General features: G+C 38.3%; 2 protein-coding genes across 2 annotated transcripts in view; one reads left to right on the top strand and one right to left on the bottom strand.

Annotated features, from left to right (window-relative positions):
* LOC145497600 (N(4)-(Beta-N-acetylglucosaminyl)-L-asparaginase-like) overlaps nucleotides 1–7,837 on the bottom strand; it is a 33,474-nt gene extending 25,637 nt beyond the window's left edge. The window contains exons 1-2 of the mRNA XM_081477422.1: nucleotides 7,612–7,837; nucleotides 2,732–2,840 (exon numbers count right to left, since the gene is read on the bottom strand). Of these exons, the coding sequence (XP_081333548.1) occupies nucleotides 2,732–2,840; nucleotides 7,612–7,837 (335 nt within the window). The remainder of the gene's footprint in view (nucleotides 1–2,731; nucleotides 2,841–7,611) is intronic.
* A 52-nt stretch (nucleotides 7,838–7,889) lies between these two features.
* On the top strand, nucleotides 7,890–12,621 carry LOC145497602 (mitochondrial import inner membrane translocase subunit Tim10 B-like). Its single transcript, XM_081477424.1, has 3 exons — nucleotides 7,890–7,979; nucleotides 8,416–8,511; nucleotides 12,205–12,621. Exons 1-3 carry the CDS (start codon nucleotides 7,941–7,943, stop codon nucleotides 12,328–12,330), a joined length of 261 nt encoding a protein of 86 aa, XP_081333550.1. The 5' UTR covers nucleotides 7,890–7,940; the 3' UTR covers nucleotides 12,331–12,621.
* Nucleotides 12,622–12,650: the final 29 nt, after the last annotated feature.

The following is a 12,650-nucleotide window of genomic DNA, read 5'->3' as shown; positions in this document are numbered from 1 at the left end:
AATAATTAGTCCCAAATTGCATCTGATGGCATACATGTTGTGTGTTTGTAATTCATAAAAAAGTCTTTGATTTCTCTGAAGATCTTTCGCAGCTACCCTGTGAGCAGAGTCGCTTCAATCTTATTCGCGGCCTACTGCGATTTGTTGTCCACACACCCACATAGTCGATCTAGTGGCACTCAGTTGCATAAAGCAGACTAGCTTCATCTTCAGGCCACAAGAACAACATGTTGGGCAACCTTTATTGGTTTCAATTAGGTGATGAGAAGTCTACACGGTAGAGTGGCTCAATCGAGAATGAGTAAATCCATTGGAGCAATGCAGTTCATGTAGTGCAGCTGACTGCTTGTATGTCACGAAATATGCACAAATTGAAATACAAAAGAACTGAAAATAAGGAACAATTTACTTGGTTTTCCTCCTTTTTTCTTCTTCTTCTTTAAAAAAGAAACTGCTTGTGAAACAAGTATCGCCAGAAGTCAATAAAGTAACTCGTATAATTAGAATAACCTGTAAGCCACATATTTTTTTTTTTTATAAAAAGAGTTATCCATTTCACGCAAAGGTTAGCTCATGTCAATTATCATTCACTGGAAAATCTACAGGTTTGCTCATAGGGCACTTTGATTTTTGTGTATTTATCTCATTACACCGGAAAAATGCCCCAAAGTATATTTTCCTTTGTATCTCAAAACAAACATTTCTTTGAGACAAGTGCACTTTTTGAGTTTGTTTCCGGGCAGGCAAAAAAAAAAAGCGTTGGGGAATTTATAGGTTTTGCTTCTTTCAAAGGTTATATGACTATTTTAGTGAAGAGAATTTCTTTAGAGAAAGGCATCAAGAAGACAAAGTGATGTTGATCGCGTCCTCTCGCTCAAATCCGACCGGAAACAAACTTGATTAGTGAACCTCTGTACTTTGGGAAATAGCATGCTATATTTGGAAAACCTTAAAAAAAATTTGTTTTAATGAACATACCTTGGTAATCTACTTTTCTTAAGCTTTCAGAAAATATATACTTAAACTGGGGTTTGTGTCAAGAGTCCGACTGTTAAGCAGCGCCAATGAATGATGATCATTTGAGGTATACTGATACCTTAACAAATAGTCTGCACAAAGTTATTTGGATAGCACAAAGTATTTTCATTGATATATAAATTTCCTGTATTTGATGTTTTTTAAAGTTTTTTCTATTGACTTAATTGAGTCCTTTGTATAAATTACTTCAGAGTTTTTTGCTTGGTAATGACAGACTGTTCTTGCTTTCTTGAGCTGTGAACAGTTGACATTTTTCTGCACATTTTTTCGGTGACTATAGAAACAAAGCTCTTCATATAATGTTCAAGATAAGTGTTCTCACAGTGTAGAAACACTCCTTCTATAGACACTAAAAAAATTACGCAAAAAATGTGTTCACGGTTCAAGTGTCCTGTTACTATAGCATGTTTTAAATTCACCCATATAAACTCATTTCAATCTTTCTTACTTGAAAATGACCTCAGAGGGGTTGAAACTTTGTTCTTTTTTAATGATGGCTTTTATTGTCAAAGATATACATGGAACTCTGGAGTGGCCAATATATATAATTATGTACATGTGTTTTTGTGTGTTTAACAAAATGTCAGCTAGGTCAAGATGGCTCATTATCAGCTAAGATCTTTTGCATGACCAGGAATCAAGATGCAGTTGAGGTCCATGCATGAACACAGAAAAAAAGATCGCAGCCAACATCCAGCATTGGTACTGAACTGCTTTGGTACCCAATTACAGTCCAAGATTTGGTTCATCCTTCCTACTCGAGAAGCTAACCACATCATAAGAGAGGCTAATCCTACGTTTTGCAAAGAAACTCAACTTCTGAAAATGTGGGCAAGTAATATATGTTGCTAGGCAAGGTATGGTTGCTAATAAAGCTAAGCCACACATATGCATGAGTTGTAACGTGCATTTGAACATATATCCAAATGGAGTTTGGGCACTACAATTTCTTTATTATTACTATAGTAAACACAGTGGCTTTTTTATGGTAACTGATACTGACTTCTGTGGAATTGTGTTACAAGCCCATCCCCACTGGCATCTTTAAGCTGATATGTGTTGACATGGAATCAACATTACACTGTTCATTAAATGAAAAAAAAAACTTTTTGCAGTTGCATGCTGACTTGAAAACAAATAAACACCTAAAGATGTTGCCAGGAAAGCCAGTTTTTTTTGCATACTTTGTATCTTCGAAAACAAAGCAAAATCTAGCAACAAGAATACAGGACCATGTTTTTCTATTGAATTGAAAACATGCAAAAATTTAGGTACTTTTGAGAAAAAAAAAATTCACACATTAACAGAAGATACTTTGTCAAGTTAGCAGTCATGAGTATGTGGTAATGTGGCTTATATATAAGCTTAAGTGAAGAATGTCAAGAGCTGACCTTCAACTTTTAATATGGGACATTTGCACTGTTCTCACAGCCGGCCACCATGGGGATTTCTTATGGACCAGCTGCCCCATAGTGCCAGGGCATTTGACACCTTATGAAAAGAAATGTCCAATGCCTGTCCAATGCCCCGGGGGATGAGCAGGCTTGGAATTGTCTTCATTAATTAATTCTCAGACTTCGTAAAATATTGGAAAACCTGAGAACTAAATTGACATCTCCTTATTTGCAGAACATGAGGACTATTAAATGCAAGATACTGGCAATGATCCTCATTACATCAGCACAGTACTAACCTTCCACCATATCCTACAGTGCCGTCACACTGCTCTGTTTCACACACTGAACAACCAGATTCTATAGCATCCAATGCACTTCCTTTCCCACTTGATATAACATGCCAAGCTTTAAAAGTCAAATAATCATCAATGAGCCATGCACCCTTATAGGTGAGAAAAGTGTATAAAGCGCTGAGTACCAAGGTTCGAAAGACTCTATGGATTCTAAAATGATCAAAAGCTCCAGATGACTTATGGCCAGGAAACCTCTACATATTGGTTTCTTAGGGATACAGCTGTGAGTTACAGCTGTGACGTTGTCAATTTCACTTTGAATACTGACCAGTACTCTTCCAGTGAAAGCTAGAGACGAATTCCTAAAGACTGCTGTGACAAATTCTTTATATAAATGTAAGAAAATTTTGCAGCTCTAGAAGAGCTTCAAGTGAAATTGTCCTGGTCAAGAGCTCAGTGCACATCATTAGGTTTCCTTGTAAATCCTTTGTGGGGCTATTACTGTTATTAGTATATATCATCAAGTGCCATGGACCTTTTCCAAAATATGACAGCCATTTTGAATTCTATTGTTTCCAATAGCTATTATGGGATGCTCAAGGGGCAAATTAGTATACCCCCTAAGCATCCCATAATAGCTATTTCAACCAAAAGAATTTAAAAATTATGGCCACCATATCGCCAAAAAGGTCCATTCCATGAAGCATCTCCATAAGTATTCAGGAGAACATCTTTGTGCAAGAAAACATCCAGTTTTTACCACTGTCCTGAGTACGTAGTATTATTTCGGTTTGATCGTTCCCCAACTGCTCTTTCAATTTTTCATTTCAAGTTATTGCGGGTGAAATTCAAAACTTGGATATTGTTTTGCAAGCAGACTTTCAATTTAGATTGCCAATTTGAACGATGTTTAAAGACAATTTTGCTGGATTGCAACAAGGATTTACCAAAGGTTAACTAGATTTGCCATGTTTGAAGATTCTGTAAATAGTTTTACGCATGCTTTGTGTCACTTGCATGTTTTCCTCGCATAGTCAGGTAAATCAACTTCTAATGAAACCCTTTCATCTGATTTTAAAATCACTTTGTGTGTATATACTAAAACAATTATTCTCTTCAATCTCGGTGAATAGAAGCAGTGCGAGTATTTACCTTGATGCTTCATGGCTCAGTAAATATGACGGCTTGGTAAATATTCTGCCACTCTCCACCTCGATTTCAAGGAATAATTGTTCATTAACTATCTTGGAGCTCTGAGATGTCACAAGAATGAAATTCATAAGTATAACCCACCCCAACCTTGTACCCAGGCTCTCTCTCCTCCGCCTCCCTTTTCGTTGGGAGAAAGACCCTGGTTGCGGCTGGTCACGTGCCAACCCAGAATCTGGGTGGTAAAAAAATGTTTGGCAGGAGAGGTGGCAGAGTGTTTTGATTGTTGTTGTGATAAACTTTGTGGGTTTCAAATGCTCAAGCAGTTGCTAAAAAACTACCCGCTTTATCAAGTTCAAAGTTAAATTTGTAGATGAAGAAAACTACATTATTTCTGCTGCCTCCAAAATATAGCAGTCTGCAGACTTTTGTTCACAAAGAAATTCGGCAGCTGAATGGAGCACAAACATACACACATACACACACACACACACACACACACACACACACACACACACACTCACTCACTCACTCACTCACTCACTCACTCACTCATTCATTCATTCAGTCATTCAGTCATTCAGTCATTCAGTCATTCAGTCATTCAGTCAGTCAGTCAGTCAGTCAGTCAGTCAGTCAGTCAGTCAGTCAGTCAGTCAGTCAGTCAGTCAGTCATTCAGTCATTCATTTACAGTTAGCATGTACTGAATCAAAGTGAAACCTGGCAATGGATTGGTCTCTTGAAACTTTGAATTCGGAGGTAATATTTCTTTTCTTGTTTGTGTAGTATTTTGGATGTTAAAAAGTATTTCTGTCACACGGCTGGTTAGCCAAATATTCTGACTTGCATTTGATTTACAGCAATGCAAAATGATTTACAGTCTTGTTGACATTAGCCCCGGACTTACAATTCATCTGCATCAGGTTTGAGCTTATGTAAGTTTGTATTTAGACAGATGTTTAAACACAGTTCAAGAATTATATTTTGCAAAATGGTAAATAAAACATTGTTTATTATCACAAAGAATGTCATCATCAGTCCTTTAAATGCCCAGTGGCGCATAGGGCATCAACAAGTCGCCTCCATTCCTGTCGGTCCTTTGCAAGCCATGAAGCTTGCCCCCAGGTAAGATTTAGAGCCTGAAGTTCTGCTTCTGCAGTTCTTCTCCAGGTGGATTTTGGACGGCCTCTTTTTCTTTTACCCTCTGGTGTCCATCTGAGAGCAACTTTAGAGATGCTGGTAGATTCTCTGCGGAGCGCATGACCAACCCAACTCCATCGTCTCCGTGTAAGAACAATACTCATGTCCTCCTGTTCTGACAATTTAAAGAGCTCATTGTTGGAGATCTTTTTTGGCCAAAAGATGTGCACGATTTTTCGGAGACAAGATGTATGAAAGCTTTGCAGCTTTCTCAAGTCATGCACAGTCATTCTCCAACATTCAGATCTGTGGAGTAGCACAGAAAGTACACAAGCTTCGTAGATCTTAATCTTCATTCTTCTGCTGTAGTTTCTGCTTCTCCACATGGGTCGCAATTTTGCAAAGGCTCCTCTAGCTTTACCAATCCTCTGTCGGATGTCGATGTCAGCCCCCCCATCACTGCAGACTGTACTATCCAGATAGGTGAATTGTGGGGTCATTTCAAGGTCTAGCTGCCCCACTCTGATCGGCAATGGTGCTGAGATGTTGACAGGCAATACTTTTGTCTTCTGAGGGCTGATCTTAAGCCCTACCTGCCGAGAGAATCTGTTAAGCTGGTCAGTTTTCTCCTGCATGTCACTAAAAGAATGGGATAGCAAAGCAATGTCATCAGCATAATCCAAATCCTCCAGAACAGTTGACAGTGTCCAGCATATTCCTCTCCTTCTGTCTTCAGTAGCTTGAGACAGCACCTAATCAAGGACAATGTTAAACAGTAGCGCTGACATAACACATCCTTGGCGGACGGCCGATTTGACATGGAAGCTCAGGTCAGAGCCTCACAGCGAGCAACAAAAGTCAGTGTAGAATTGCTTTATCACTCGGACAATGTGTGCAGGTATTCCATATGCCCTGAGATTACTCCATAGACTCTCTCTGTGCACGCTATCAAAAGCCTTCTGGAAATCAATAAAATTGATGTACAATCCTCTCTGCCATTCATGACACTGTTCAATGATGTTTCTCAAGGAGAAAATGTGTTCTGCACAGCCTCGGCCTTTTCTAAAACTGGCTTGTTCCTGTCGCAGCACTTCATTGACTGCCAAAGAAAGACGTTTCACAATAACCTTAAAGAAGATTTTACTAGGTAGGGATAAAAGAGTGATACCCCACCAATTATTACAGTCAGACAGTGTGCCTTTCTTAGAAATTGGTATGATGACCCCTTTGTTCCAGTCACCTGGTATACCCTGACGATTCCACACCTTAGCAAAGAGTGGGTGTAATATCTCTGCTGCAAGCTCTGGATGACATTTAAAGAGCTCAGCATTAAGCTGGTCCTGCCCAGGTTCTTTACTGTTCTTAAGATCTCTAATGGCTTCCACGATCTCTTCTTTAGTTGGTGGTTCAATGTTAATGTCAAGTTCTTCCTCAGCATCCTGAGCAGCAGCTGGCTTCTCCGGAGCCTCCTTGTTAAGTACTTCCTGAAAGTGTTCCGCCCATCACTCTTCCTGTTCCTTCTCAGTAGTTAGTAATGCCTCTTGCTTGCTACAGATAGGTGCCTTCCCTCTCCGTTGCCCTCCACAGATTTGCTTGGTGATTCTGTAAACTGTACCTTGCTCCTGTTTCTGGGCAGCAGCCTCTGCTCTAGCTGACCACTTAACTTTGGTATTGAGTTTACTGTACTGAGCTTGTAATTGCTCTTTCAGGCGAGTAGACCTGGCCCCCATAATTTCGCCCTTTGCTCTATGTTGCACGAACAATGTGCTGCGAGATCAATACAGGCAACAACACTGTGAAACAGTTTTACTCCTTCTTAGTATTGATACTTCAGTACACTGGATATATAAATATATTTCATTTGTCCTGTCTGAAGCTTAAGAATTATAGGACTGGAGAATTATATATAGTATATAGTATATAGTATATAGTATATTGTGTAGTTCCAGAAAATATCCATACCTCGATCTCCCACGGAAGGGATTTTTTCCAAAACCCCCCCTACTCCTCTGGAAAATCCAATTAAACTTGATACAATTCTTTAATTTTTTTGGTCTTAGAGAACCCCCACCCCCCCTCCCCAGGAAATTCCAATCCCTTCTGTGGGGGAAGTATGGATATTTTCTGGTACTGCACATTTGCCGTGTGTGGTTTGATATAGCGATGACCAGCGGTTACCTTTCTTTCACCTCAGTTGATCAACAAAAAATATTAGTTGTCTCTACCCCAGTGGAAAAGTTTGTGTCACAGGTGACCAGCTACTGCAACCAGGGTGTATCTCCCAGTGACAAAGGGGGCAGAGAAGAGAGAGCCTGGGAACGAGGTTGAAACCACTCTCATATATTACAGTGACGTCACAAGGTTGTTTTTAGCCGCGCCAAAATGGCCGCCATTCGGGCTCAACATCATGCCGACTTAGGGCAGCGAAAAGAGTAATTTTCACGTGCTATTCGCGAAAAAATGGAAAGAATTTGAAGGAAAGTTTCAAACTTCATTATTTAGCAAAAATCTTCAATACGAAAATTTCGTTTCAGTTGCACTTTTAATTAAGGCTGTTGCGACGGAATCACCTCGAATGTGATTTTAGGCTTACCTTCAGCGGTCGCATTTGTAAAAGGAGGTCCCCACGTGTTGATAACTACTGGAAGAAATTTAGAGTTTGCAGCTTCACCGCGCTGCAAAAACTGTCCATGTGTAAGGAAAAATAACGTGAAAATTACCACGGAAAAGAAACAGCATTTCCTCCCTCCTTCCATCCTAGCTTCACTCGCACCAGTCTTCCCAGATTGCGCGCGCGCGTTCGCGCGCGTTGGTAGCATCAGGCGGTCGTAGCTTACATGAAGATTAGGTTGAAAGTGTCACTCTTATAGATCGACTTAATCCCTAAAAAGTTGTATGTAAGCAAATTTGAAATTGTGTTTTATGGACAGGTTTATAGCGGAGGACCTAGCAGCTCGAAATGTGAGTCTTTTTCCTTGTGCCTCGCATTATTAAGTGTAGAGCGTGTAGGGTATTACGATTTCCTAACAACATTTCAGTCGAACAAGTTAGTTGTAGTGCTTGGCTCTTAGTTCTTCCGATCCTGAGGGCGTGTATTGTTATTGAAAGCTAATGACTTCCTTGAATTCAAAAATGTAAGCTTACACGGATAGAGTTAGATATGTATAAGCATAGTTTTTGTTCTTCTTGTTTGGCACTCTGCGCACAGTTTTAGGTCTCGATTTATTCATGAATAAATGGAGACCTAAAACTGTGCGCAGGCGAGATGGACATAATCATAACCAAGTAGAGTGTAAACTTAAATGCGTAGTGGCCTGCCTGGTATATCACTGCTTGTATCGACTTTGATTCTGTAATGATCAACTGAACAACAAGGTGGGGTTTCCTTTTCTTTCAGTACAAAGAATTCCTCCAGTTATACAACAAGCTTACTCAGAACTGTTTCATTGCCTGTGTAACCAATCTGAACTATCGCAAAGTAACCACAGAGGAGGTGAGAGTGCACCATCTTCCTTTTAAGCACCTGTCAAAGTAAACCTGTCCTTCTCCATCCCCAGGAGATCCCAGGATATAGGTGGAGAATTGTTCCGTGAAGTGCACAAAAACTAAAAAATGTCCCACCAATTGTGAAGAAATATTTTCTGGAAATAGAAGAAATTACCCATCTCGCCGAGGCATCTGAAGATGTTGCTGGATATTGCTACTGAATTTGTCCTTGAAAAGTTCAATTGTACTGTTCCAGAAAATATCCCAAACCCTCATACAGAGGGTTTTTTGGTTTGAAACCCCCTCCCATACCCCTGAAAATTTCACTCTTGTTTCTTACTCTGTAAAACATTTTGGATTTTGAGACCCCCCCCCCCCCCTTACTTGTGCAATAACTCTCCTTGGGAGAGTTGAAGTTGAAGAATCAACACAGTTGAAGAATCTTTAACTGAAAGCAAGCCCATTGGAAGGCCAACAACTGCAGTCTTTACTGTGGGAACAGTTAAATTTCATTGTTTTTCCATTTAATTTGATTATATTTGTTGACTTTTCAACCAACATGTTGAACAAATACTTCCTTCAATATCCAGCTTAGGTCCAAATTATCTCAACATATCAACAGAAAATGGTGATCTAAATACCATTAGGCCAAATATAGTTCCCACAAACATCTTATTTACCAAGCAATAAGTAGACCATACCCAACACAGATATATTTACCATAAGCATCCATGCAATTACAAATCTAACTTGCACCTTAAAATACTCTAATATGCAAAATAGTGTACTTAAGTTAGAAATGAACTTTTGTTTACAGACAAGACTGATACTTGTCCTTTATTTGTAACAACAGAACAATCAAACAGCATTCACAGGAAACGATTGCCTTAAACATTATATTACATCTATTAACTACAGCTACTTCAAAATACCCTGAACATGAGTCAAATAATGCCTTCAATGTTAGCAGATCAAGTCACTGCATTAACTGAAAAAAGCTGAACACACTGTAATAAACTTGCAACTGTTTGAATCGGTCAACCAAGATGTAATGTGTGTACTGTCCTGCTAGTGATAATTTAGTAAAATGTTATAAAAAATTAGAGTTACTGAGCTTATCGTTGAGTTATAAGCAGTTAAAGCTAACATTAAGGGTGTTTTTAGCAGGTCATACTGTTGCTACATTTGTGGCAATCTGTTGTGCCACAAAGATGATAACTATGTGTTCTCCTTTGATTGGGTAGTTCTTTGATACCATGAATGTAGCAACAAACTGATAAAGGGTGGTTAAAATGACCATCAAAATATAAATCTTAGAAACTGCTTGAGACTGTTAAAATTTTGCATAGTGAAAATGATGTCCATCAGTCTGGTAAGCACCAGGAGGCTAGAGCACCCAAAATTACCAGTTAGTAGTCTAATTGGTAAGTAATTGGTTTGGTTTTGGTTTTACGACACTCAATTGAAAACTGCTCTAAAATTCGCTAACGACTTAACAGTGATTTGAAATTGACTTGTTTTGCTTTCAACGTGTCAGAAATTTGAAGCCGTTCACCATGAACAGAAATCATTCTGAACCTGTCAGACACAGTGGAGATATAATAAATATCTTACTAACCTGGTCTTCTCGGCCCATACTGTAAGTTACTGATCCTCATTGTTTCCCCTTTGATTTATGGCCTAGGCACTTCACGCCTTAGCCATAAATTGAAGGGGAGAAAACTCGGTCCATAACTTACAGTACCGACCAAGAAGACCAGGTTAGTAAGAAGTCTTTTTCTCTAAAACCCTTGATCCTTTGGTCGCCAAAAATGGCTACACCCAAGTTAACAACACAAACTTCGCATTTTTGATAGCTAAGCTGACATATGTGCTGTTGCCATGGCAACATGAATAAATATAAACAGGTCTTTAAAATCAGTTTTGTTTGTTTGCAGAAAATCTAGTCGTTAGATTTTCTTTTTCATTTGCTGGCAACAGGATTGTAATAATGCTCACAAGTGAGCACTATTTTAATAATAGTTTAACAGAGGGATCTTTCACTTGTAGAAGTTTAACTGGAATATCTAGAATCACCTCTGTCAATTTTCAATTTTTTTTCCATATTCCAGTTACTTGTTTTGTAAAGTATTTTCGTGCCAAATTTCGTAAAATTCTAATGGGTGGTTCTCGAGAAATAGGCATATTTCCAAGAAAGCTATTCTGCCTTCAATCGCAATTTTTTACCTTACTACACATGCACTGCATTTAACTGGGTTCCTTCAGTAAAAAGGAAAAATCTGAGAATTGCTGGGTTCTTTGCAAAATCTGAGAACTGTGTATTTAGCACATTAGTGCTAAATACATCAACACTTAAATAAAGTGATTATTATTATTATTATTATTATTATTATTATTATTAAAGATTCGCACAGCTATTGATGATATTGAAGCTGGTTATTATTATTATTATTATTATTATTATTATTATTATTATTATTATTGCATCGTCACCTTTTCTAACATACATTTTTGATAAAAGAGTAAAGTCATAAATACACTGTGTTCAATTATGAAGAAAAAATGGACAGATAGCGAGGGCATTGACCAAATAAAATGATCCCTGTATTGACGCCATGGTTGCTTTGTGTAATCCTTGTGCGCACGCTAAATGGCATTAACAAGAGGGGGCGCGGAAATTGTGTTTGGCCACCTGAAGTGTCAGGCTAAAATAGCAGTTGTAACAAAACCGCTAAATGGGGACACAAAAATATTTACAATATAAAAATATAAATTATAAGAAAACAATGCATAAGATGTACAAGATAAAAATACATAAAGGACATCAAGAAGCACATAATGTGCACCGAGTGCCCCTTCTTGGATTCTTTCCAATTTTCTTCTGTCACTAGCACAACAAAAAATGCCAGACAAGGTGACAGTGAGTTCAATAGAGTAGATCAAGTTTAGCTTAGTGCTAGTGGGTATTAAGTTCCTCAGTCTCATTCAAACCCCTACACATTGGCTGCCTTTCCTGCAAATGGTGTTAAAAATGGCCCTTGAATGCGAGATCTTTGTCTATTGATACCCCAAGTAATTTCAGGCAATCAGTGGATTAAACTTCTTCAGTGATAACTCTCTTAGGTTTACTTTATTTTGGGGCTAGAGAGCCCTTATATTGATTGCTTTCCTGCGGACAAAAATCATATTTCAGGTTCTTGGATTACGATGATTTTACATATTACCCCAATTTCCCCTAGAAACTGCATACAAGGAGAGGACCACATTTTTGTAGTGCACACTAAATATGAAAATTATCAGTGAAAATTTGCCAGTAGTTGTGAGATGGGTCTTCCATTTTTTATTTAAAAATATTAATTTGAGATGTTTACTGCTTGACATATTGTTTTCTTGTGTAGTGTAATGTCAAAGTATGCTCACTTCCTGTGGCCACCATTAAAATATTTGCTTGCAAATAGAATTTTTGTTTTCCCCACTTTTACTGGGCCGGAAAAATATTTTGCTCTTTGTAAAATCGGTTAAGATCAGAAAAGAATTATTTTATCAAAGTGGCTATGGGCCTTTGTTCATAGCCATTTAATTCCAACCTATGCAGCACTGATTTATGACGAGGTGGGATGAAGCCAACAGACATTTGGTTTTCCTGTTATGTTGTGATATCATTTATTTTTTCTTCTCTCCTCATTCTAATTTTGAACAGGAATCATGTATTGACACTTGTAGTACAAAGTGGATGAATCTTAATCAGCGACAGATGGCAGTCTTCATGGAGGTTGGGCCATTAGCAGACAAAAAGATGGGCCACCCTACAGGCCAAGGAATGTGACTTAATATTGATATTTTGTGAATGAAATCACAATAAACTTCAGCCTGTACATAACTGCTATTCCATTTTTTTCTTCTTCTAGGGTAGGTTAGTAAACATGGTAGGGGGACTTGGTCATTTGGATCACAAATCACAAGCCTCTTTTTTCTTCAAATCATGAATCATGTTACAAAACCATCATTGAAATCACCATTGAAAACGTTAATTGTAACCATTAAGTTGGAATTTGAGCGATGACAAACAATCATAATTTTCTAGTACCGTACATTATTGTCAATTTTCAGGGTTTTTTGTCATTTAGAACACAAAAATCCCTAGTA

Source organism: Orbicella franksi, chromosome 9 (assembly GCF_964199315.1).
Source record: "Orbicella franksi chromosome 9, jaOrbFran1.1, whole genome shotgun sequence".
In the NCBI taxonomy this organism is placed as follows: domain Eukaryota; kingdom Metazoa; phylum Cnidaria; class Anthozoa; order Scleractinia; family Merulinidae; genus Orbicella; species Orbicella franksi.
This window is presented reverse-complemented; position numbering and strand designations above follow the sequence as displayed.

Coding starts and splice junctions, on each gene's coding strand:
- LOC145497602 (XM_081477424.1), top strand. CDS start 7,941: ATGGACAGGTTTATAGCGGAGGACCTAGCAGCTCGAAAT. Junction 7,980..8,415: donor AGGACCTAGCAGCTCGAAAT/GTGAGTCTTTTT, acceptor CTTTTCTTTCAG/TACAAAGAATTCCTCCAGTT. Junction 8,512..12,204: donor GCAAAGTAACCACAGAGGAG/GTGAGAGTGCAC, acceptor AATTTTGAACAG/GAATCATGTATTGACACTTG.